The sequence below is a fragment of the Oreochromis aureus genome, linkage group 23 (genome assembly GCF_013358895.1).
Source record: "Oreochromis aureus strain Israel breed Guangdong linkage group 23, ZZ_aureus, whole genome shotgun sequence".
Classification (NCBI taxonomy): Eukaryota; Metazoa; Chordata; class Actinopteri; order Cichliformes; family Cichlidae; genus Oreochromis; species Oreochromis aureus.
The window spans coordinates 2,804,383-2,830,376 of record NC_052963.1 but is presented as its reverse complement, the minus strand read 5'-3'; the positions used below and the strand labels follow the sequence as shown (position 1 = coordinate 2,830,376).

Below are 25,994 nucleotides of genomic sequence, written 5' to 3'. Positions count from 1 at the left end.
AAAGAGTTACTAGTTTGATTCCAGTTGGAGACACAAATCCTTTCAAGGTTGCATCTGGCATAAAACTCTGTCAGTCATCTCAGAACACGCAGAGGCAAGGCAGCAACAAAAAGCAGCTGTTAAATCTCCAGATCTCATTGTAGTCTCAAATCTCTCTATCACACTTTAATGACCAGAACTGAAACTTGTCAGTGTGGTCTTGTTCTGCTTAATGAATATAGAAAATATTCATAAAAGGTTCTTTTTAGAATTGTTTTGACTAATTTCGTCCTTCAGAAGAGTTCTGACCAGAATAAAAGGAGAAGGTCCTGTATGTGCAAAGCCCCAGTCATGGTGTCGTTGCTGAACAGGCCACTCTGGGATTCTGGGCAGAGTAGTAAAGAAAATGTTTCCCACCAATATTAGTTTGATGCTCACACCGATGCTAAAATAGTGCTCCTTTAGAACCTGCTTGACTGCTGCTGTTGCTGTCCATTTGTGGCAGTTTTGTCTTTGCTTTTATTCCAGGGTTGTCCCTCCACATGTTTCTGTTCATCATGTGCAGCCTATTATTATTATCACTATCACAAGAAAAGACATAATGGTCCACGTGGCTGTATGACCCAATGTTATTGCCTATGTGTGGAAACATTGTTTGACGGCAGTCTTATTATTTTTGCATCTTTGGAAGTACTGGGCGGATGCAGTGTACTAGTCCCTGTAAAGAAGACACTCCCTAAGTAGTAGTGATGGCCAGTCTCTACTCATCTACTCTGAGGCTTCTGAACTGGTTTGATAAATTACTGAGGCGCTGCTTGAGTTTGCGCTGAGAGGACTCGTATTGATTTGTCAGCTTTCGAAATTTCGCTGACATGATTTCGAAACTGGCTTCAATCTGATCAACTTTGTCCTCCAAATCTTTAGCATCAGTAGCAGCGACAAGCGACTCATCTATGAGATTGTCTTTCATCAGAATGGCCCTTCCTTTCTCCTCCAGAGCATTCTTAGCATCAGGATACTCTGTTAGTGCCTCCATGAGATCATCTTTGGACAGGGCAAAGAGATCAGAATAGCCCACACTTCGAATGTTGGCTGTTCTTCGGTTACCTGCCTTACTACCTTTGATCCCAAGGATGCTGATTTCTCCAAAATAAGCTCCGTCACTCAAGACCACAAACTGGGTAACGCCATCATCTGCTACTACAGCGAGCTTTCCTTCTTTGATGATATACATTTCCCTACCAATATCCCCTTTCTTACAGATGTAATCCCCAGGACTGAAAACTTGAGGCTGAAGCTTCAGGACCAACTCAACAAGCAAACCAGCTTCACAGTCTTGAAAGATGCGCACTTTTCTTAGGGTTTCCAGATGTACGTTAATGGCTATCTCTGCCTTCAGCTTGTCTGGCAGATTTTTTAGCACCTGCTTTTCATCGCAGGTTTTCCCCTCAGTCCACAGGTAGTCGAACCACTTCACCACCCTGGCCTCCAAGTCTTTAGTGACCTTTCGAAATTGCATGTACTGCTTGATAGAGTCGATCTTCGCCTGGAACTCTACACGTGCAGCATTCATGTTGGAGATCATGGCTCCAACATTTCCAACAATTGTTGCAAAGATCAAAACCCCAGTAAGAAAGTCAACCACGACAAAAAAGTATTCAACGTCTCGGACTGGCGGTGGTGTCTCACCAATAGTGGTCAAGGTAAGAGTGGACCAGTAAAAGCAATAGATGTACTGTCTGGTGAGCTGAGAAAACTCTGGTTTTGCTGGCCCGGGGTAGACCCAAGTGTCTGACCCAAAACCAAGTATTTTGGACACGGCAAAGTACAGGCACCCGTTCCAGTGGATGATGATGATGATGTAAAGTACAAGATTAGCGATTCGGAAGATGTTTGGAAAATTGGTTCGTGTTTCAGTCCGGTCGAAGAACTCAAAGAGACGGCCTAACCTAAAGAGACGGTTGAACCTCCACTCTGGGTTGTTGATTCCGATATGGAAGAAAACAATGTCAGTAGGAATCACTGATAACATGTCTAACTTGAACTGGGGCGTCTTCATGTACTTTTCTTTCAGGATCTTTGCATCCTTTACAAGAAGTCCTTGCTCCAGAAAACCTATTGACAAATAAGAAAATGATAGTCATTATCATATACTGTACTCAAGGTTTTAAATAATGACATATTCAAAATCTTAAGTTTCTATCAGTACCTGTCCTGGCTCTCACAAAGATGTCAATGTAGTAGAGGGCATCTGATACATAGTCCAAAACCATCCAGAGTGTTGAATTTTGATACTGTAGTTCATTAAAACAAGCCCTGTATGGAAACAAAACCATGACTGAGACCTATGAACACTAACAACGATAAGAGAAAATACTAAATACCATGAATTCAAACCTGGCCACCAGGAATATCAGATTGTAGAACACTGGGACAGCTATTGTGAGCAACCAGTAGTAATACATATCCGTGGCTGGGTCCATGATCCACACCTCCTTCCTAAATGAGAAGAAGTTCCCTTTTAAATAAAAGTACGTATTTATTTTAATTTAAAAAAGGTTGAAATGCAATGTGAGTTTAATTTTGGTAGTAGTCACAGCTGATCGGCAACCTGGTTGCAAGGATAAAGTGTATACAGTGGTCCCTCGTTTATGACGGGAGTTACGCTGTAAGTGGAATCCGGGTTAGGGTTAGGGGTTCAGCTCTATTTTTTTTACAATTATTATAGATGTTTTAAGGCTGTAAAACCCCTCACTACACACTTTATACACTTTTCTCAGACAGGCATGGACATTTTCACACTTTTCTCTCTTGTTTAAACACTCTCAAAGCTCAAACCTTCGTAGAAAAATAAGTCCAGTATTATAATACTGAAAAATAAGTCCAGTATTATAGAACGAAACCAAAGCCACCCGCAGGTGACGACGTTTTTTCGACATTGTTGTGTTTGTTGGAGAGAAAACTTACAAACATACAGTACAGCACTTCAGAGTCACACTGCTCGCGATTGAAGATTTATGTAAATTTGACAAGCTGAACGCATTCTGTACTGTACAGGAGACACGGCACGAGATTGATTGACAATGGTCTACAGCCAATCAGGACGCAGAACACAAAAAAACAAAACAAAAAAGCATGCAAAATTGCACAAAAAAAAAATCTGCAAAACAGCGAGGCCGCGAAAGGTGAACCACGATATAGCGAGGGACCACTGTATTCCCTGACTGATTGGAGAGTAGTTTCTGGAAGTTTCAAGGAGGTATTGTGCACATGCAAGAAAGCAGCCCTACATATTTGTTTAATATGTGCGTTGAAGGACATGTCCTGGTCAAAAATGACTCCAAGGTTCCTCACAGTGTTACTGGAGGCCAAGGTAATGCCATCCAGAGTAAGAATCTGCTTAGATACCATATTTCTAAGATTTTCAGGGCCGAGTACAATAACCTCAGTTTTATCTGAATTAAGAAGCAGAAAGTTAGCGGCCATCCAGGTCTTTATGTCTTTAAGACATTCCTGCAGTTTAACTAATTGGTGTGTGTTACCTGGCTTCATGGACAGATAGAGCTGGGTGTCATCTGCATAGCAGTGAAAATGTATACTATGTCTTCTAATGATGCTGCCTAAGGGAAGCATGTATAATGTAAACAGAATTGGTCCTAGCACTGAACCCTGTGGAACACCATAATTGACCTTAGTGGGTGAAGAGGACTCTCTATGTAAATGCACAAATTGGAGTCTATTAGATAGATATGATACAAACCACTGCAGTGCAGTACCTGTAATACCTACAGCATGTTCTAATCGCTCTAATAGGATATTATGGTCGACAGTATCGAACGCAGCACTGAGGTCTAGCAGGACAAGCACAGAGATGAGTCCACTGTCAGAGGCCATAAGAAGATCATTTGTAACCTTCACTAAAGCTGTTTCTGTGCTGTGATGAGCTCTGAAAGACTCTCTGGAGAAGGATAGTTAAAAGACAAAACTTTACTTTGAAGGCAAACAGCCTCTGTTTCCATTTTGTGTACAATTCTTAACAATCTTTACATAAAATAAAATATAAATAAATAAACCTTTTGAATGCTGAATTCAAAATTACATCCAAAAGCAAAGTTAAAATTGTCCAAATATTCCCTTAACATAACATTACATTTTGAGCAGTATGATTAAAATGGTATTATGAGCGGTAGTCTCTTTTTATGTAAACTGTATATTGAGCCATTGGTGGACTCTGCAAACTCTTATGTGGATAACCTTTGCTCATATCCACACCTTTTCTCACCCTGTTTGTTACATCCAAAAAAGTACAGTGTACTTACGGTTCTTCCTTTTTGTCATCCTTTTTGGGGTCCTTTTTATCATCCTTCTTTTCATCCTTTTTGTCGTCCTTCTTTTCATCCTTTTTGTCGTCCTTCTTTCTGTAATGTTCATAAACAGAGGTAGGAGATGCACTCTTAATATTCTCTGTTTTCCTGACATTTTCATCATCTTCGATCTGGGGTTCCTCCTGTGTCAGAATCATCCTCTGATACAGTTTCAATTCAATTTTATTTATATAGCACCAAATCACAACAACAGTTGCCTTCAGGCAAGCTTCTAATAACTGGCGGAAACTGCTAGAAGGTGAATCTCAAGACTTTCATTTTTACAAGCTCGAGCCCAGAAATGATGTGCTTGTCAAGGGATGCATCCTGTCTTTAACCCCAGTGGTCACCAGACAAAATGACGACTGAATGACAGTTAACAGTTTTAAAGTCTACTGGTATAAAAAGACAATACATGAGAATAAAAGAGCATTAAATTCAAGTGAGCTCCTTTAATACAGTCTCAGTATATTGAGAATAAATGTCATTAACGAGGGAGCTGAGGTCCCATTCACATGCTAAATGCTTCCTGACACAGTTCTAGTCTTTGTCCCACATTTAATTTGTTCGATCTGCCTTCTCTACATAAAGTCCTAAAATCAGCCCTTACGCTCTAGTCTAACCTAAGAATAACACACATCTCTGTCACAAACATCCTACGCTTGCCTTTGATGACGACAATGTGTTTAGTGATGACACCTCTGCTCACTGATTGCCTAGCCCCAAATCAGACCCTCATCTGAACAACAGATTTGACACAGCACTTATTCAGCTGCCTGAACTGACAGATTTGCGGACAGTTGTAGAATTTGTACAAGGACGTGGAGAATTTCTGACTCATCAGTGAGATGAGAATAAAGATGTGTGAGAGGATGTCATCTTACCCATCATTGTTGTTGCAGTTGTTTGCGTTCTTTGCGGTGAAGACCCGTTGATCATCGCTGCAAGATCGACAAATCATTGCATGAATTTGCGATCAAGGAGCAGTTTAAGAATAAGCACGGTCATAACGGGCACCAGGAAACCAACCACGGGAAGATAAACATGCATCACACACAAAGACACAGTTTAGTGGAGGCACACACACAGGTTAATTATGAGAATGTAACCGGGTTTGAACACGTGAATAATACAAGATCGTCTGTAAATACATGTAACACGTGTCAGCGTGTCCACAGTGGGAGCGTGTACATGAGTGGCACAACACAGGAAACCTTTTATTCATTTGTGTTTACTGACATAAAGACTGGATAACAGTGCCATCCTGATCTCTGCTGCAGCTCTCAGGACATTTTGTATTGCATGTGCTCTTCACTGGGACAGCTCCACTAATTCATTCATACTCTGTGCTCCATGCTGTTTTATTTTATTCAACTTTATTGTGTCAGAGAGAGCCTGGAATCAGATTCCTTCATGCTCTGCTGTGTTGGCTGTGTCTGACTGAGTACGTGGAAATCTAATTGTCAAGCAATTGAAACTAGTTATGTTTTTATCACTTTTGAAAACAGCATATTGATGTGAGTCCATTCAGTATAATAATGTTCTGTTGCAGCTTTGCGTTGAAAGCTCACCTGTTCCCTCGTCTCTGGCTGCTGAGGCCGGGCTCTGCAGGCCCGATGCTGCTTCTTCCAATGTGCATCCTTTTAGATTACCTCAAATGAAAAATCCAAGTGACATATTGGATTACAGGAAAACATGGCCTGCACTGAGCCTGTTTAGCTGTATACACTCTCTGCAGTCAAAGGACACTTTGCTCATGTGCATGCAGCTGTCTTAATTAAAGTGTAAGCACAATGAGCAGTTTAAATAGAAGTAAATATGTTCATACGCTTTGAAGCCATTTGCCAAAAGTCAATACCCCAAAGTCCCACATTCACAGCACTCTTTTGGCTTGGTAGTGTGACTGAGTTCAATTCAGTTCATTGTATTTATACAGCGCCAAATCACAACAACAGTCGCCTCAAGGCGCTTCATATTGTAAGCTAGACCCTACAATAATACATACAGAGAAAAACCCAACAATCATATGACCCCCTATGAGCAAGCACTTTGGCGACACGGGAAGGAAAAACTCCCTTTTAACAGGAAGAAATCTCTGGCAGAACCAATAAAAACTAATAATTCAGTGCAGAGAGGTCTATTAACACATAGTGAGTGAAGTGCATCATGGGAATCTCCCAGCAGCCTATTGCAGCATAACTAAGGGAGGATTCAGGGTCACCTGGTCCAGCCCTAACTATATGCTTTAGCAAAAAGGAAAGTTTGAAGCCTAATCTTGAAAGTAGAGATAGTGTCTGTCTCCTGAATCCAAACTGGAAGCTGGTTCCACAGAAGAGGGGCCTGAAAACTGAAGGCTCTGCCTCCCATTCTACTTTTAAATACTCTAGGAACAACAAGTAGGCCTGCAGTGTGAGAGCGAAGTGCTCTAATAGGGTGATATGGTACTACAAGGTCATTAAGATAAGATGGGGCCTGATTATTTAAGACCTTGTATGTGAGGAGCAGGTGTGAATTTGGTCCAATATTAGTTAGGTGTGTGATGTGATTTTATGTGATTTCCAAATGCAGTTTGATATGACTGCAGCACAGAAGTGGTGGTGATTGCATAGAGATTGCTTGGTTTTGGGGTCCTACCTTTCTAAGAGTCACACAGTTAGTAGTTAGTGTATTTCATACTCGTCAGTTGAATGTGCTTCTTTCAACATTAAATCATGCGTTTTAAAAACAAATGTGGACTTGTGTGCTAAACATGTCAAACAAACAGAAATGAGTATCGGAGCAGTTGAGACACATTTTTTCTAAACACCGGGTCTCTGTGACTTTTAAACCCCAAAACACGCTGTGCCACCACTGGTCCACCCCAAAGATTTCTCCCACTGAAAACGTCCAGATGAACAGAATCAACCTTTGGGAGAAATGAGTACAAACTGCAGAAAGAGACAAATGCACCACAACTGCCACAGCAGGGCAGTGATCTGAAGCATACCACCAAAGTCACCACAGAGGTTTGAGGATGAATAGGGTGGAAGATATGTGTGTGAATGGGTAAAGGAGGCATGCTGTATGAAGCTCTTTAAGTGTATTTACCACACCAGCAAGACCTAGTGAAGGCTGCTGTGATACAAATCATCCATAGCCAGTAACTGTTGGCAAGGATGTTCAACAACATATTCTGTTTTATTTGACTTGTTTCTGTCAAATTCCTCTGTAGACTATAAATAATGTTTTCTATTTATAAAGTACTTTCTATATCCACTGCCCCAAACGTGTCAAAGCAAATGGCTGCCCCTGGATGTTATTTCCTGTTAAAAATAGTTTTTTTCTTCCCACTGTCACCAAGTTCTTGCTCAAAAGGAAGTTGTCCGATTGTTGGGGTTTTCTCTGTATTATTGTAGGTTTTTTTTTTTACCTTACAATAGAAAGTACTTTGATTTACAGGACAGGACAAAGACACCCCGTGGAAGAGACTCACAGATTAATAATAACTAATATGCATGTAGCAGTATATAAATAAAACTGAACCAAATCTTTAAATGTGAAATTAAAAACTCTAGCGTAGAAATCATTGTTTTATTTCAAACCTAAGGAGCAGAAACTGTCCAAACACATATAACCTCAGCTCTAAAAGCTACTCTGTGCCTGCAGTTATTCGAGAGTATGGTGATGAAATCTGTGTCTGATTACACATAAAAAGGTCTAATCAACAGAAACATTTGGAGGCTGGGCTTCTACATACATATTTCATTTCATTCTTTTTTCAGTAGAAAATGTGGTGCATTCACATGAAATCAGAAGAGGGTTCAGCAACAATGTTGTGACCAGAGTCTGTGTTTAGTTTAACTGAGCTGCAGATAAAGAGCTCCTATCTTTATTTAGCCTCATTAGCTCTGCATGTTTCTACTTTAGCACTGTTAACTCAAATCCCTTTGCTCTGGGATCACAGCAGCTAAAATTAGAGTTTCAACCTGACATTTAAGCTCTGACTCTGGGCAGTTTTGCAGTTTTCTTTGTGCAATCACAGTCACTTCTTATTGTGTAAACTTGGCTTACCTGAATATGAGAGATGATGATGCTGAGCAGCTTCAGGCTGTGAAGGGAATTCAAGATGAGCGTGGAGTAAATCCCATGTCGCTCAGGTTTGTTCTTCTCCTTCAAGAACCGAGCCGAGGACACCTGCTCACATACGCAAGTTCCACATAAAGGACTTTTCTCTGTCTTCTAATGCAAGCCACTGCAGAAAACTAGAGTCATGCTTTATGGTGGATGAGCTTTTCCTGTGGTGTGGAAGACTTTCTGCTTCTTGTGCACTCTGTACCACCTCCCTGCAGAAGATGGAGGGAGGGGGAGGAGGCGGAGGGAGGGGAGACACGAAGGAGTCATTTTCTCTGCATACAAGAATCACCAGAGACAAAGAACTGGTGACACAGTCTGTGACAAACCATGGTTTTTGTACGCGATGGACTTTGTGAGTCTTAACTTCACAGAACTTGCACTGATCGTTTTACTGAAAGCCCTGAACAGGCGTCTCTACAGCAGTGTGACGTGAACAGTGTGTGTTAGTGCAGCGCGGTGGCTTCAGTGTGTACTTACAGTTTGCTTATGGAACCAATCCCACTGTGACTAAGTGTAGTGACTGTAGCTTGTGCTGGTGTAATATCTCATACATTAAAATATTTTGACACCATTTCCTTTAGGTAGAGAGTAGAGACATATTCCTGCACTGATAAATATAAAAGCAGTCTAATATTATTCTAAGCATGGATCCCTGGATGGATAAACAGGACTGATTGGAGTTGCAGTTACTCTTTATTTTTATCCCTTCCAGTCCGAGTAAATCCTCTTACTGCGTGGACGGCTAAAGTAAAACATCAGACTCCACCTGCAGCTGACGGAGGAGCAGGTCCATCCTCCTGCAGCCTGCACTAATCTGAACCGGACTGCGAGCTCGGTCACCGTCTCTGCTGCTTGAGTGAGAGCAGCTGCAGAGTGAATGTGACAGATGCCTGCACAGGACAGTGTGCGGTTTCCTTCAAAGTCAGTCATCATCTGACTGAGGTTTACATCAGTGAGGTAGTGGCTATGTCTGTGGCTTCATATGAGGAGAAATGATGCAGCTATCACTGAAAGACGTGCTCATATGTGTGTGTGTGTGTTTAGCTGTAGCCACTCAGATTAGGAGCTGTAAATGAGATTGGAGTTAATCTGTTGATGCCTTCTGGCAGACGAAGAAGAAGAAGAAGAAGAAGTGATGAGAGTTCAAACAGCTCTACAGCTCATGTGTCAAGTGCGTAGTGAAATCTGTAAAAGCTCAGGCAGAAAATGTTTCATGGCCTACCAACAGCTCACCACGACACACTGTGCTGTGTTTAGTATTAACCAGTTTAGGGACTTCCCTATAGGAACTATAGAGGCCATGTCTGTGCCATATGCACGGCACACTGATGTACTGGGTAGAAGTACCAATAAACAAAGCGCTGGAGCTCAAATGAAACATATACAGCTAGACTAAGTGCGAGGCCTGGTGCTTCAGCAACAATCAACAGCTGGTTTGTAAAAGCAGACAGGGCTCTCTCACTGTGATCTCTCTGCTAATTCCCAGACCTGCTGATGTGTTAACAAGCTGCTGACAGCCACTCATCTCACTCACCAATTAAATTCATTACAGCCTCAGTGGGAGCTCTACCTGCGTCCCCAGAGGAACATCCTGCAGCATCATCATGTGCCTTCATACACAAGACCTTCCAGCTTTACAGAAACAATACAACATAAGTCTAAATAATCAGCACAGCTGGCAAAACCTGAACACACACAGTCTGATTTACTTATTCGATGCTGCCAAGAACACAGGTTCCAACCTGGTTTCCAGAGCACTCCTTTAAATAATTAGCCAAGTTCTCCTGTAGGGTTAACAGAAAAACATCCCAAGCACTGATCAAGTCCTGAGTCTACTGTTTCCTCTGGTCTGTAGCTGCTGAGGTGGCTCCTGAAGCTTTGCACACATCACATTTATTTGTAGGTGCAGACTGAATCTATGTTGAGGCTTTTATGTATGAATGCGTCTTCCTGATTAGGTACCAGCACGGTCACAGGCACTGACTCACGGAGCGCTGCTGCCCTCTTGTGTTCAGAAATAATGAGCACTATATTAGGCACTTCATTGTTATTCATTATTTAGACTGAGAACTTACTGGGCTGCTCAGGGTCACTAACCCCTGGGTTTCTCCTGATGTGTTCATTGGAGTGTGACTCAGTGTATAAACCCGTGGCGTGCTCAGATAGAGAAGAAAAGCACAGTGCATTTACCAAACGTGCTTCGGTGTTGATGCATGTGTGGAAAAACACATGCATCAATGCCCGCCCCTCCTGTAGTATGACACCTGCTCACTGGTGTTAGCTGGTGGGCCTTGCTTGTTGCTGTGGAGCTTGTTTCTTTTTGTTTGCCACACAGGTGTGCTGATGCAAACAGATCATATCTACCAGCATGTGGTGACAGGTGAGCAGGTTGATTTATGCAGAAGGAAAGTGAGCTGACTAACAGCTGACTAAACCAGGACACACGTGCCCAGGAGCCAAAAGGGCCTCAGTTTGAAGCAGCTGTTATAAACAAAATCATCTCATCCTTTAGAACATAAAGATCATCATTTTTTAAATTTCTTTGGGCCACTGAGTGCCAAAGGCTCAGGGGTGCAGCTCAGCCACCACAGTGTGGTAAAACGTCCTTAGAAGAGTCCTGTTCACCCCGAAGGAATTCAGCTGCTGTAGCAGGTGGAGACGACTTAGACCCTTTTCTAGAGTGCATTTGTGTTCGTGAGCAGCAGAAGAGACGCCGACAGACACAACACACTGTAGAAACTGATCAGGAAGGCTGGATCTGTGATTGGCTGCAAACCCGACACCTGAAAAAGCTGGAGCTTAAAGTTCTGTCCTTTGCAGACTCATTAATTATTAACAGTAATTAACATGAATTACTAATTCATTATTAGTCAGTTACCAATGAGCGCTCTGCTGTGAGAGTAGCCAGAGCCAGCTAGTTCCCTGGAGAGGTCACTGGTGGTTGTTCTTCATGCTTACTGTGGGAGGAGACAGTGCTGACAGTGTGATGCTATCACTCGCCTGTGGACAGACTCCCTGCCAGTGTCTGTTCACAGTTTCACAGCTCAGTCTGTTCTCTGAAACACTGCACACCATCTCGATCGGCTCTGTGGATGGCGGTGACCGAGTGAGGGAAGCTGGTTGGCTCGGTCGGCCCTGTGACTCCTGCAGACTGAACATGTGTGCTCTACGGGGGCCTCAGGGCCGTGCAGAGATGTTTGAAGGGCCGGGTGCTCAAAGTTAAAGACGGGCACACAGAACCAGGGCGAACCCACATTCATCAAGAATCTAATCGCTTCACAACTCTCGCACCTCATCCATCATAAAGTAATGATAGAAACATGTTACACATAAAACACGCACACACATACAGTAACATTTTATACCTTCTCCAGAATACTGTACTGTATATACTGTGGCCACAAGTTTGCATCATGGTGCTGATCCAGAATCCTTCCTTATTATTTATTCCTAGTGCTATAATAATATAGTAATGAGAATTTAAAAAAATAAAGTAATAAATATAACACAATGTATTTATGATGATTCAGTTTGTTTGTCTATCCACTCTGTGCAGGTGGAAAGCTCATTAAATGTTTACACTGCAGAGATACAATCATTTTGCTGCTGTAAAATCAGCATTTCTGATATATATCATCTTATTATATCTGAAATAATCTCTAATATAATCTGTTTCTTAATGTATTTTCTTTAAAATACAGTGAGGTTTTTTTAATATTGTAATTTTTATAATCCATAATCATGTGGATATGCATAACAGATCGTTTTTAGTGATGCTTTTAGTGCAAAACATGTGCGTCCCTTTTGCGAGCTCGTTCCTGCTCATAACCAGCACACTCTGCCATCAAGGGTGATCATTGGTTAACGGTCATCATGTGACAGATGCAAGCCAGATCGTTTTATTAAGGAAAAATGGTGATTAATAATTTTCCACACACCACACACATTAAAACAAAAAAAGCCTCAAGTAAAGGGTGCTTTGCCCCCCCGCACGTGCCTGGGGTGCCTGAAACATCCCTGTGTTAGCCTGCACACAGCAGCTTCCTCCTGTAATTACAGAAACTTGTGTCTGAAACTCAACACTGGACACTGAAGAACTGAACAGGAACAGAAATCGTCCAGTCACTGTGCTCTGCCCCTGAGCCAACAACAGTCCATTCATCACTGAGGCCAAACAGGAAGAGGGGGAGGGCCCTGTCCTCTGTCACACAGACAGGAGAGCAGGACAGAGTTAGGAGACACTGTACTTGTAGTGTTGAGGAAGACTTTGTGCCAATCCACTGAAAGCAGCTTCAGACTTGTTTTCATGAAGTGTGAGATCAAGCTGTGTGAGCATCTGGAAGCTCTGAAAGAGCCTGAAAAGGAGTTAAACATGAACTTCAGCCTGGATTTACACAAACACGCTTAAAGCTACTTCCTTTTCTTGTCATGTGACTGAACATGAAAGATCCTGCACACATGCACTCTGAAAACAGGATGGCTCCCAGTGCACCAGTGCTGAACGTCTGCTTAGCTTTAGTACACAGAGTTGAAGTGAATAACACAGACACATAAGATTAGAGTTTCCTGTTTTATAAAGCATATAGTTAAAGCTGGATCAGGTGACCCTGGATCCTCCCTTAGCTAGCTGCAATAGTTCTAGGCTGCTAGGGGGATTCCCATGATGCACTGGGTGTTTCTCCTTCACTCTGTTTAATCATTAACTATTAGTCTCTGTCCCCTGTAGTATGTAAACACTCTACTGCATTACGAGCATGACAAGTATAAAGGGTTTTATACTGTGCAGCAGGACTCTGAGACTGGGACGTGGACTCCAGAGAGGAAGGACGGAGCCCCTCGTTGGGGACGGTGGGCAAACACATGACGCAAATCTGACGCTGTCACGAGAACAGACAAAGAGAGCATGACACCAGAGAAAGGTCCAGTCGGACTTTATTGGTTTCTATCTGATTAAATGAACAGATGAAAAGTTGACTCGAGGTAAATTTATGGTCGAATGTTTTACATCAGCATGAGATCCTACAGAATATTAAAGCCAACATCATCATTCATCTAAGCCACAGAGCTCTGCGTGAACTCAATGTTTTTGGAAATGCATGGACATCAGAACTGTGGAAGTTAACCGCCTGTTAGCTCTTCATTACACACTTACCTACATTCACGGCCAGAACATAAACTCAGAGTTAACCGTTAAAGGTCGCAAGGCAAGACGCTGACTTTAGCACTCGACGTGACACCCTAGAAAGGCATACTGCATTGCTTCTGATAAAGACTCTCTTACACTCATCGCTTTGGTATTGCATTATACATTACAATATTTAGCAAAGAAATAAAATGTACAACTGCATAAATATAAAATTCTTCCAACATGTTTCATGGTTTCAAACATTCAGAGAGTTAGCCAACAACGTGAGAAATCCAGCAAACAAAACAAAAACAAAATAAAAAACAAACCCTTTAGTTAGCACCATCGCCCTCATAACAGGCCAGGGTCTAACACACTGGACACGAGTCTACATTCAAGGTAGAATCACAAGTAAAAGGCATGAAACAAAGTCCGAAAACCCAATCACACATTCGAACGATTTAAGGAGGTCTCCCATGATCAGCTGTAAAAGAAATAAAGAGGAAAAGTTTCCTGGAGTGCAGCGTTTTCCTTACATAGATCACAACTATGAACCATTTTATTATTATTATTGTTATTATTATTATTATTATCATTATTATTATTAAGGACATGTCTGAGACACATGCCTGGCACTGCTAAAGCTTGCTCATACAGTAAGATGAGGTTGGAAGGACCAGATCTGTACACTCCAAAAAACTAGCTACTAAAACCAGACAGGCAGCGATACGCAGAGGGGACAGACAGCTCGCTATGCAGCGCACATGGACTCAGTGGAAATGTCCCATGGCTTGTTTAGAGGTATCATTTACAGCACACTAAATATTTTCATTGGCCCTATTGCTACTTTCCCCTAAATTTGATTCTAAGGCTAGACAGAAATATAGAAGCAAGTGATGAAAGCAGACAGATTACACAACAGTCCCTAACAGCGTTTTCCCCTTCACTCAGTCAACACGAGCTAATAGCTACAGCCTACCCCTCTCATCTCATACAACTGATTGATACTAAAGGGGTACGGGGCGGGGGAGTGCTATGGTCCTGATGGCGGTCATGATTCGTCAACCTGGATCTTGATCTCAAAGCGTCCCTGGTAGCGGTCCTTCTCGCTGTAGTCGATGTTATCTCCGAACACTTTGCACTCGATGCGGAGTTCAGTGTTCCGGGTCAGGTTGGTGAACTGCAGCGCCACCAGCGGCTGCAGGTACTGCGGGTGCAGCTTCTTGCCGTAATAGGGGTAATACTGCAGGGGGAACCCTTCACCGATGCCGTAGTACTTAATCTCTCCGATCTTATCAGCGTCCTCCTCTTTCTGGAAGAAAGAACGTGCATACATGAATTTGTTGTCAGACGACAGCAGGAACGATGCCATGCTACATAAATGACTGCGGGCTGTGCGTACCTTGCTGGTGCAGTAAATGGGGATCACGTTGGGCTGCACCTTGGGTTGAGCCTCCTCAGGAATACTCTCATTAGAGGTAGGAGGCTAAAGAAAGAAGACAAGTTAGCCAAACAGTATGAGCGCCGACCGCTGCTGGCTTTAACAACTCTAAGGTGACATTTTCATTTTTCTAGTAAATATTGCACTCCTTTGGTCTCCAAGTAAACAAAAGAAGAAGTTACCCGTGGGCGGTAGTTGACAATTCTGTTGAGCTTCACAATCAAACAGGGTTTGCCCTCCTTGAAACCAAACTCGGTGTCCTCCAAGCCAGAGCAGGGTCCCAGCAAGGCCCTGGGGAAGCGACAGGCCTTTCGGACACCCACATCACTGTCCAAGTCACCCCTGTTCTTGTAGTCTGCAGGTTCATCTAGAGGAACAAGTGAAGGGTTAAGTTTCCTAAAGTTGGGCGCTTCCAGGTCCAACATTGCATCTATCATAGTGATAGAAAGGATCCCAAACCATCACGTACAAGTTCAGCGAAGGGGAGCAGTAATGCAACAGCATTTCATGTTTGCAATCACATTTCTGGAATTTTCCAGTAGAAACTAGTTCAAGTGACGCTTACCTCCACAGTCTTCATACTTCATCTGGTCTTTCTGTTTACTCTCATCGTAGTTGTTCAGGAACTCCCTCAGAGCCTTTGTGTGAGGCAGGAAGGTCTCCACAGCTCTGGGGTTGAAGGCAAGCTCAGCTTTATCTGACCGTGGGGTGTGTGTAAGGCCTGCAGGTACACAATCACAGCCCTTTGTTATCACCAACATTAACAACTATTGTGATGTCCCCCAGTACAGTTTTCAAATGGTTTTGGAGGCAGACGCCATATTCACACAATGCTTATAGATAGATCAGGTGAGTGCACAGACACGAGTGGCTGTGGCTCAACAGGTGGAGCTGGGTGTCTACTAACTGGACATTTGGCATGCTACTGGATCGGTGTTATGCCTGTTTGGGCACAATGCTGAAGCCAAATCTGCCCCGTAGCCTCCAGCGCTGTATGAGAATGTGTGCACAGACTGTACAAGTTTATAGGACTGACTTGCTTTTACAGCCTCAGGTGGCCATTGAAGGAACTGCAGTTTTGCACTTTCAATGCTGGCTCATCATCAGTGACACCAGATCTACCAACACACTAAACTCTTGTTATACATTCAGTCTTATACTGTCACATGGTCCAAGAAGGTCACAAGGATCCTGGTAGCAGTAGCACAAGCTTTGAAAGCTACCAGGCATTCGAGTTCAGAGTTACAGTGAAAGCACACACTGCTGCCAACTTGTGCAGAATCAGTGGCACATCGATCTCACGGCAGCGCATCCGAGCGACAGATAGTGTTTCCCTCTGCTTCCAGTCATTGTGCTAAGATGGGCTGAATACAGTCTGAACTGGGACTCGGATGAAAGCGATGACTGGATATGAAAGCTGATAAGTGATTTTAAAGATAAACACAGGGCCGCACAGCTTACTGCAGTGTGTGTAACATTACCTGCTTGCTACACGACTTCAGCTGAAGACAGATGAGGATGCACAGAAGCTAACTGCCTTCAGTCTGTCACACAGCATCACACACACAGTGTGGGTCGTGAAGCCCAGCTGGCCCTCTCTGTCATGGAAACCAAGCTGTGGTGTGTACACAGCAGAGGCAGCGGGGCCATTATGTGGAGAGTTCATCTCCACAACAACAACACGCAGGCCAGACTGAGCACAGGTGTTTTAAAGGCTACTTTCAGATTTGGAAAAGTCTCTTTATATGTGCCATAAGCATTCAAACAAGTCAGCATATCCAGCTTTGTGGTTGCTGTGTGTGAATGTCCTTCACATCTCCACCTCAGACACCCTGGATATCTCTCACCGATCAAGAAAAACAACTGAAAAACTTCAGATGAAGTCCTTAAACTAAAAGCAACATAACAATCTCACTCTATAGAAAGTTAAACTCTGAAACGTTGGAATAATAAATGGGAATTTTGTCAAAGGTTTTTTGGGAATGTTGACTAAATCGTGATAAAATGTTGGAGTTCTTACTGTGCAAGTCTCACATGTGAAAATTAACATCTCTTCTTACCAGCAGCACTTTATAAAGACAGCGAGTTCAGCTCATTGCTGCTGCCTCCACAACAGTCCCAGTTTATCATGTGACCCTTAATAAAGATTAACTGCCCACCAGTCTGAGAAGAAGATCAGCAGACTTCCATTTCAACACATCTGAAGAGGCACAAAATCTTACCAGGGGGTGCAACTCTGTCCTGCCAGGTGGGCTTGTATTCACTCAGAGTGAGCAGCATTGCTTGGATGGTGCCAATGAAGATCCCAGCCAGGCAGCCGTAGAATATAACATAGAACAGCGTAATTTTGACTGTGGAAAAAAAAAAAAGTGTCAGCACAGAGAAAGTTAAAACTGCTGAGAACATGGAGGAATGGTGTTAGTTACTCCTGACTGGAATCAATATTTTAGAGGTAGTGCAGATGATACGTTACATGATCTTCAGACTAATCATATGGACTGTACAGCTATGACTCAGAATGAAACTACAGTGCTAATGAGAAAACAGAAACACAAAGGCAACAAAAAGGAAAAGGTCGGAAAGCTGACTCAGCACAGGCGACTTGTTTCCACTGTTGGTAGAATAAATGAGACGCTGCACATAATGAATAAGCAACATTACAAGAACAGTGCTGGTGAGGAAGGTCACAATAAGACAGCATGTGAACATTTAACTGTTATGTGGTAACGACAAAGCTACTGTACCGCATTAGGCACTTTGTCTCTGTCTCCTAAGGAGACTTTCACAAGACTTCACTAAAATTAGCTGTTATAAAAACTCAGTTAAGCCGAGTGTTAGAATGTGTTCATGACAGGAGAACCTCAGCTTCAAGCGCACCTTTGACCTGACAGCTGCAGTAAGCCAGCTGATAATAGAATCTCCAGATTCATTTAGATTAATGAGTGGCTGGAGCTGCGGTGTGTGCATAGATGAGACAGGCAGAAAATGACTGCAGAGCCATACGTCACACGCCAACTCTTAGGGGGAAACGCTTCCCCAGTCATTTAATGAGTGCTTTAAATCTGACACGCCAACATTTCTATAGAAACAACAATGTAAAAAAAAAAAAACACTTCTAAGGAGTTTGAGTGAACTTGGAATGAGGCTTACAAAAGATTCCCAACTACATTCCTGTATCAGTAACACAGAAACACGATCCTCTAAAGTCTGTCTGTAGCAGTCGCTGTCCTCACAGGATCTTCTCATCAGCACACACTGCAACTCTACAGCCCGTATCAATGCATTTATCCTACTGTGAAGTCTATTCCCAGCAGCTCAAAGTCATGAAAACCCCACAGCTGCTGGCAGGGTGTAGGTGCACCTACGCGTCTGTCCTTTCGGTGTCACAAGGTCACGGCACCTGAACCCATTATGTGACATTTTACCGGAGCTCGTTAGCCGCAAGGGCATCTTAAACTCCAGCATCCTCCGGGCACCACGACCCTCACAGTGCCCGGACATCTGTAGGACACACACTTCAGTTACAACACACACATCTCTTATGGAAGAATCAGGCTTGAAAATTCTGATTCTAGCGATTTAAACTCCTTTATTAACGACGTCTCGTGCACGCTCACGTGCGCCACTATCGCAGCACTGCGCATGGCACACTGAAACGCATCAGCACTTTGAGATGACCTGAGAAGGACAAACTGTAGTCACCGCTCAGCTCGGGTCCAAACCGAGCACACACCGGACTGTACCGGGAGTCCACAGAGGACAGATGAAGCGGTGACATTCACACGAGGCGCAAGGACATGCGCACTGCCGCTGCCGAGAAACGGGAGAAGGAAGGTCGAGCAGGTTAATGACTGCATTGTTACTTAGACTACAGCGACATCTGAGCGGTGGCCCGGAGCCTCGCTCCTTCACCTTGGCTCACCTTGGACTCTGATGCATTTTTAACCCTTTGCCTGCCCGCTTCACACCTGCCGAAAGACACCTTGACCGTTTTACCCAACAACAATCAGCCAGTGCGGACGACTCTAAGCTCCAATCAGCGCGCTTCGCACCGGCTCTTCGCACTGCAGCGCGCACGCGCTCCCTGAACGGACAGCACGAGCACAAACATCACGAGCCTGCTTCACTGAATGAGCTCAGCGGCAGTTTGGGAGTTGTGTGCGGTGTGTTAGTTACAGAGACTCAGAGAAAGTCGGCTCAAACAGGTGCTTGGAAACACAAGACGGCCGTGAACGCGCGTTTCTCCAGTCTGCCCCATACTCACACCAGCTGCCCCCGGTACGGCCGAGCAGCTCCCCTGTCTCCGAATTCCACAGGAACTTCTTCCATCCGCCATCGTCCTTCTTATCGGAGGGCATGTTGCTATAGTTCCTTTAGTCGTCCTGGGGAAGAACACTCCGCGTGCTGTAACCAATTCCCAGCCTGTCCGAGAGGCACCCAGCGCAGTCCTCCCTCAGGCTCCCCAATATAAGCGTTCGCCCCTGACTCCGCCCGAAACTCCAGCAGTTTACCTAGGAGGAGGGAGGAGCAGCGCTGACCAATTAAAGGCCGCACACCGAGCGTGCGTAACTCTGACGCGAGACAGACCGACAGAAAGCGGCGCAAGTGGGCACAAAGTTAAAAAAAAGTGGACATATAGTTCTGTACATACTCTACAAAGAAGCGCAGTATTACCCTCTAAACCACAGCCCTGCTCTAGCCTCTCCCTCACACACACACACACACACACACACACACACACACACACACACACACACACACACACACACACACACACACACAGCATGTGTTTAAAGTGTAGCCGCACACACGCCAGATCAACACTTCAGCGTGGTTCTGAGGATTTCCATTTCACCATGACAGTTCACATGAAGTCACTGCATGGGAACAAGTCACATCCTTAATGCGAGATTACAGTGCAGCAACCTGCAATTCTCAAACACGCTGGCTCCTCTAAACAGTCATTATGGTGCAAACAATACAGTCATTTCATCCTCTTCACCAGCGAAACAGAGCGCATTCAGGGGAAGCTTGTGGGCCTCGCTCTCATACCTGTTCCCACTTTAACTTGGTGGGTGTCCTGGGCTGCTGTGTGCAGTGAACCCCTTCTGACACACACCTCTGGGATAATAGGCTCTAGTAACTTAGCATTGTACATACTATATTCTGCCTTCTAGAGCCCCTCCTCTGTGGCTGTCTTCAAGGGCATTTCAGAGCCAGGGTCAAAGTAATCTGATGTTCTACCTAAGATCAAAGTATGAAGCATTCATTTCAGCTGGAGCACTTTTTAGAATAATACAGCATGGATGTGAATTCAGTTAGGAAACAATAAAAATATGAGTCAGTTTGAACCTGAAACCATTAGCTCACCAGCCTTCTTCATATTTACACATGAATATCTGAACTTTACATTGTGTGTGTGTGAAATCAGTCAGCAGTGTGCTGCCCTCTGGCTTTCTTCAGCTATGTGCATTTGTTTGAATATAAACATTTGTGTGTAGGTATGATTGGTCAGGATTGTGCACATGCTGGTTTTGACCTTTAAATATCACCTCAAGGACAAGATGAGTCAAACTGAGTCACCAACACTGTCCAGCTCTGTGTGACACTATCATGATGGAAAGACCTGCCTGACCTCTTGCTCAAAGTCAAGTCCCTTACCCTTTGTCCTTGTCCTGACACTATTGGACAACAAAACCTCCTCATGGTTAATCAATGCTAACCACCGCGTAGCACAGAGATGATCAGGGCTTTAACAAACTCTGGCTTTAAGCCTAAACTTTGATGTAGGAAACTCAAAGTAATCCGAGTTAGTTCAACCAGCTCTGAAGTAATACTAGAAAATAATAAAAAGCCATGATTAATGGATCAAGGAAATAGAGAAAGAGGAGAGCTTTGGTCTGAGTCCATTGGAGTAAAGAAAATCTGAATGCCTGCCAATGCTGAGCGTGATATTTATCTTAAGTAAGAGGAGTGGAGAAAGAAGTCATTGCTATCTACTCTTTCATCATTTATCCTATTTTCCTTAAGAGATGATAAAGCTACAGTCTTGCTGGACTTCTTCTGTATATTAGATTTGTTTTTAAAATCACTCAATCAGCTGTAACCTGACAGGAACTGGTGACACTCGCTGTCAAATATGTATAAACAATATGAGCCAGTCCTAACAAGTAGGACTTATTGTTTTACAATTGAGAAGATGTCTAGCTTTGAACATTTTATTCAATTCAATTTTAATTACCAGTCAATCAGTAATTATCTTGTATCTTTACAAGTAAACACTCTACAATAATACAAAGAAAACCCAACAATTAGTATGTACTTGGCGACAGTGGGAAGGAAAAACTCTGTTTTAACAGGAAGAAACGCGCAGCAGAGCCAGGCTCAGGGAGGGGCGGGGCCATCTGCTGTTGGAGGTAAGGGAAGGAAGACAGGACAAAGACAAAGCTGTGGAAGAGAGCCAGAGATTAATAATAATTAAAAAGGTTGTGTGTAAACACACAGTGACAGAGTATATAAAGTCATATTTCAAAGTAAAATCCAGTCAAAATGCAAAGTTCATCCTTACTCAGAAATATTCACGTACTTCCCAACATGATGCTAGCTAGTAAAAGTGTTGCTTCAGTGCAACCCGTCACAAGACAAGATGAAAAATATTTGCCATTAATCAGTCTCGTGTGTCTAAAGCTTGACATTTTTTCTGTGCAGTGATTATCAGACTCATGTGGAGTCACAGACTGCATGGAGACCGTAACATTATAGAACAACAGATCTTTTGGGATGCTGCTATGAGGAGATCTTGTTCCTATATTTTTATGTCATAGTTGTATGAAACATTTGGCAGATGTGCAGGGAGAGATCAGGAGAAGATGTTACCAACGTGCTGCACCAGCCAGATTTTATTTGTAAGTGAAAAGCTACTAAAAGCTTGCATGTCTTAAAGCTAGCTGTTAGTCAGACATCAGACAGCACATGTTCTAATGTTGATATGGAGTCACCACATGGATTTAGGGGGAGGAAAAAAACATGGAACTAAAGCACTTTATCCTTTTAAAGTCAGCTGTCACAGCCAACTTCTAGTTGTTTCAATATGGACCACTGGCAGTTCAGGTATTCAAACCTCATGTCTACAGGCATCGCTGTGATAGAGGGAAGTGAATCAAGCACTTCCCATACATAGAATAGCATAGAATAGAATAGAATAGCATAGAATAGAATAGAATAGAATAGAATAGAATAGAATAGCCCTTTATTGTCATTGTATATGTACAACGAAATTATAGGTACTCCACACCAAGTGTGCGGGAGTAAAATAAAGACATCAGGAATAAATAGCAAACAGAAGAAATATATTCAGAGGAGGAATATATACAAATCAGTAGAAAGGCTCTCACACATTGGAGACCAAAGTGTTTGGAAGCAGTACAAAAGGACTTGGTCTGGGTATAGAGTCTGTGTGCTGAGGGTTACTCAGACTGTGGCTCACATTGGTGAGTGGGTGGGCAGGGGTGGGGTTTTGGAGTGTTTGTTGGCAGTCTGAATGGTCCAGGGGAAGAAGCTGTTAGTGAGTCTGGAGGTGTGAGACCTGACTGATCTGAGAGGACAACCAGAGGGCAGACATCACATCACAGCTGACCAGCTGTGATGGTCCTGGTTTTTCTGAGACAGGAGGATCTGGTGATGGCCTCCAGGGGTGGCAAATTACCCTCTGTGCAGCCTTCCTGTTCTCAGTAGTGGCCTCTGCGTACCAAACACCCGGGCAGAAGGAGAGCACGCTCTCCACTGAGGCCAGCAGCTGCTTCCAGTACAGGTTATTCTTCCTCAGGAAGTGCAGTAGCTGCTGTGCCTTCTTTACCAGGACAGTGTTGTGGGTCCAGGTGAGATCGATGGAAATTTGGGTGCCCAGAAACCTGAAGGTGGAGACAGATTCCACCTGTTCTCCATTTATAATAAGAGGGGAGTGGACCTGTCTGTGCCTCCTGAAGTCCGTCAGGAGTTCTTGTGTTTTAAGAACGTTCAACTTCAGGTTATTTTCTGAGCACCAGTGGGACAAGTTCTCTACCTCTGCTCTGTATGCTGCTTCATCTCCATCAGAGATGAGCCAACCACAGTGGTGTTATGGGCATACTTGACGATGATGTTGGTTGCGTGGGTTGGTGTGCAGTCATGTGTGTACAGGGCGTACAGTAGGGGGCTGAGAACGCAGCCCTGTGGGGCTCTGGTGCCTAGTGACAGTGGGGGAGGGAGGTCAGGGCTGAGTCAGACTGATTGAGGCTGAAGAGCTTTTGTGTCATCAGTCCACAGAATATTTTCCCAGATGTGTTGGGGATCATCTAGATGTTCTTTTGGAAAATGTGAGACAAGACTGTGTGTTCTTTTTGGTCAGCAGTGGTTTCTCCTTGAACTCTCCCATGGAGGCCATTTTGGCCAAGTCGCTTTCTTATTGTTGAATCATGAACTCTGACCTTTACATGTGAAGCCTGCACTTCTTTAGATGCTGTTCTGGGCTCTTTCATGACCTCCTGGATGAGTGATCGATGTGCTCTTGGAGTAATTTTGGTAGGGCAGCCAAGGAAGGTTCACCACTGTTCCAAGTTTTCCCCATTTGTGAATTATGGCTCTCACCGTGGTTCAAGATTCAATATCTGCTGTATCAGCTTTCCAGGAAATGTGGTTGATCACAGTTCATTAATGATTTGGATAGCTTTTCTCCCTTAATCATTAAAATCATCATTTAAAACCTCTTTTTGTGTTTAGTCGGGTTACACTTTTCCACACCACTGTAAAAGCCTTTGGTGATTTTGAGTGACTGTGTCCATGAACTAAAGGCACATGTGATGTTCACACTAGGCACAATCCTGCAATCATGCTTTCAGTAAGCCGGGCAACACAAGGTGTACGAGAGACACACCCAGTCATGTCCTGTGCAGGCCTATTCATTCATGTGTTGGCATGCAATCGGACTTGAGTGGTGGCGAAAGCCAAACAAACGTTACCTGGCTCGTCTCAGTATGACTGCACTCAAGACTTTTACACAAAAGTGACCATGGTGCGCACTTGAAGCCTGTAACAGTGGGACTGGTGTGAAGTGTTGCTGGCTGTCTAAGAGTGAACACAGGGAATGTCTTTATGACAGCTGAGAGCTAAGCAGGAAAAAAGACAGAACAACCTAAAAGAAAGCCTACACATCCACATTCCCTCAGATTAACAGAAAGGAGCAATGAACACCACAAGGGTCCAAACAAAGAAGGAGGTGGAAATGTTGTTGGGACTTAAAGCTGGTATTTGTGCAGCGTGCTATCATGAAATACAAATGTGAAAAAAACATCAGGTCCTCCTAAATCCTGCTTTATGTGCTTCATCTGAACCCTGACCTGAACCTCTTTGTCTGATCATGGAAACGAGTTCACATTGTGTAGGTTTGACATGTAAAATGTGCCTCAAGTGTTATGGTGTTTTTATGCAACCACATACCACAGAAACGGGACCAGTGTAGCCACGAGTCAGAAAGACTCCCTTCACCTTCATTCCACCCTTCCCCACCGACTACTACACGACATGTTTACTGTGTACACAAGCTGACAGAAATCTAGGCGTGGTCGCTGTCAGACATCAGGCTCTATCATTAGAAAACCGTCAAGCCCTGCTTCTATGATTTCAGCCTAATGCTTACTCTCACACGAGCTCTACCGCATAAACACAGGAAATGAGCATCGCTGTTGAGCAAATTATGAGTAGGTCTGTAGAAGTAGACAGTAACAGCGTGATTCTCAGCAGCTCATCTTACCATACTTGCCGAGGCTAAAGTTCTAAACGACAAACTAAAAATCAAGAAAATATCTTGGTGATTGTTCTTCGTCATGAAGCCTAATACAGGACAAACAGACGCCGTCTTTATTCGTCGTGATTTTGTAGGATTCACCTGAAAGCCTTTCCAGCACACATGATCCTGTCTGCTGTCTTTCATGCTTATAACTTAGTTGTAGTTACCTTCAACTGTTCAGCGCATCCAAACAGTAATGACGTATGAAGGCTTCCTACACACATGAGAAGATTAAGGCAGTGAATGTCAGATATGAGGCCAAATATGAGGCTTTGAACAGACTGACCTGTTGCTTTGCCTGACATGGTCAGAGAGGTTCATTACTGTGACTCATCGAGTCAGCGCTGTGGATTACTGCTGTCTGTGTTTTTTCTATTCCTGCCTTCTTCGTGTTTCATAAGCAAATGAAAGGAGTGGGACTGACTGAGTTACAGTGTGACGAGACTGAAGTGGGTCTCGTCCTCAGTTATTAGCAGTTACATGCTGCTGGAGCTGCACACGTCCTGGGCAGATAGATACTTCTAAAGGCAACAGCTTCTTGTTTTAGCTTCATTTATGTTTGAAAGTGGATTTTACCGCCAGGATACAAAATAATAATTAGTCAGCTTTAGAAGCAGTGGGAATATGTTTGTTTTAGTCTCTGTGAGGGGCCGAGCTGCAGGCACTGTGGGCTTTATTTACCCCCAAATTAGAAAGAATATTTTAGAAAACATCTGTGAGGCTCTGGTCCCATAAAAGTTCAGAGGTCACGGTAACTTCACAAACAAACCAAACTGCAAACACGGAGTCAAAGGGGGCTGATGTGTGACTGACCAGACCACAGACAACAGCACACCAACCAACTCCAAAATAAACCAAATCTATGCTGTGGCAACACAGAAATACCCACAACATGAGATTAATACCACATATCATTATGTTACCATGGCGCCTGTTAAAGGTGTGAATATATTTGGATGAGAGCAGAGGTTTAAAACATGCAGTGCTCTCAAAGGACAACTGGCAAACTGGTGTGGGGTCAAGGGTCCTCAAGGCTCACTGAGAGAGCAAAGGCCTCCCTGCAGTCTGATGCCAACGGAGATTAGCTGTAGCACAAACCTGCGAAAACATTACTGAGGATGTTAATCTGACGCAGACCCTCTCAGTCAC

At 43.6% G+C, this 25,994-nt stretch overlaps 2 protein-coding genes across 2 annotated transcripts; both read right to left on the bottom strand.

Annotated features, from left to right (window-relative positions):
- Positions 1-739: 739 nt before the first annotated feature.
- Positions 740-5,982, bottom strand: LOC116329961 (cyclic nucleotide-gated channel cone photoreceptor subunit alpha-like). The gene is made up of 5 exons (XM_031752100.1): positions 5,915-5,982; positions 4,299-4,397; positions 2,377-2,478; positions 2,189-2,295; positions 740-2,094 (listed from the first exon to the last, which is right to left on the bottom strand). The coding sequence occupies exons 1-5, from the start codon at positions 5,980-5,982 to the stop codon at positions 740-742; spliced, it is 1,731 nt and encodes a 576-aa protein (XP_031607960.1).
- A 7,388-nt stretch (positions 5,983-13,370) lies between these two features.
- atp1b1b (ATPase Na+/K+ transporting subunit beta 1b) lies at positions 13,371-19,477 on the bottom strand. The gene is made up of 6 exons (XM_031752097.2): positions 19,287-19,477; positions 17,245-17,373; positions 15,588-15,743; positions 15,205-15,389; positions 14,984-15,067; positions 13,371-14,893 (listed from the first exon to the last, which is right to left on the bottom strand). Exons 1-6 carry the CDS (start codon positions 19,378-19,380, stop codon positions 14,633-14,635), a joined length of 909 nt encoding a protein of 302 aa, XP_031607957.1. The 5' UTR covers positions 19,381-19,477; the 3' UTR covers positions 13,371-14,632.
- Between the last annotated feature and the right edge of the window lie 6,517 nt (positions 19,478-25,994).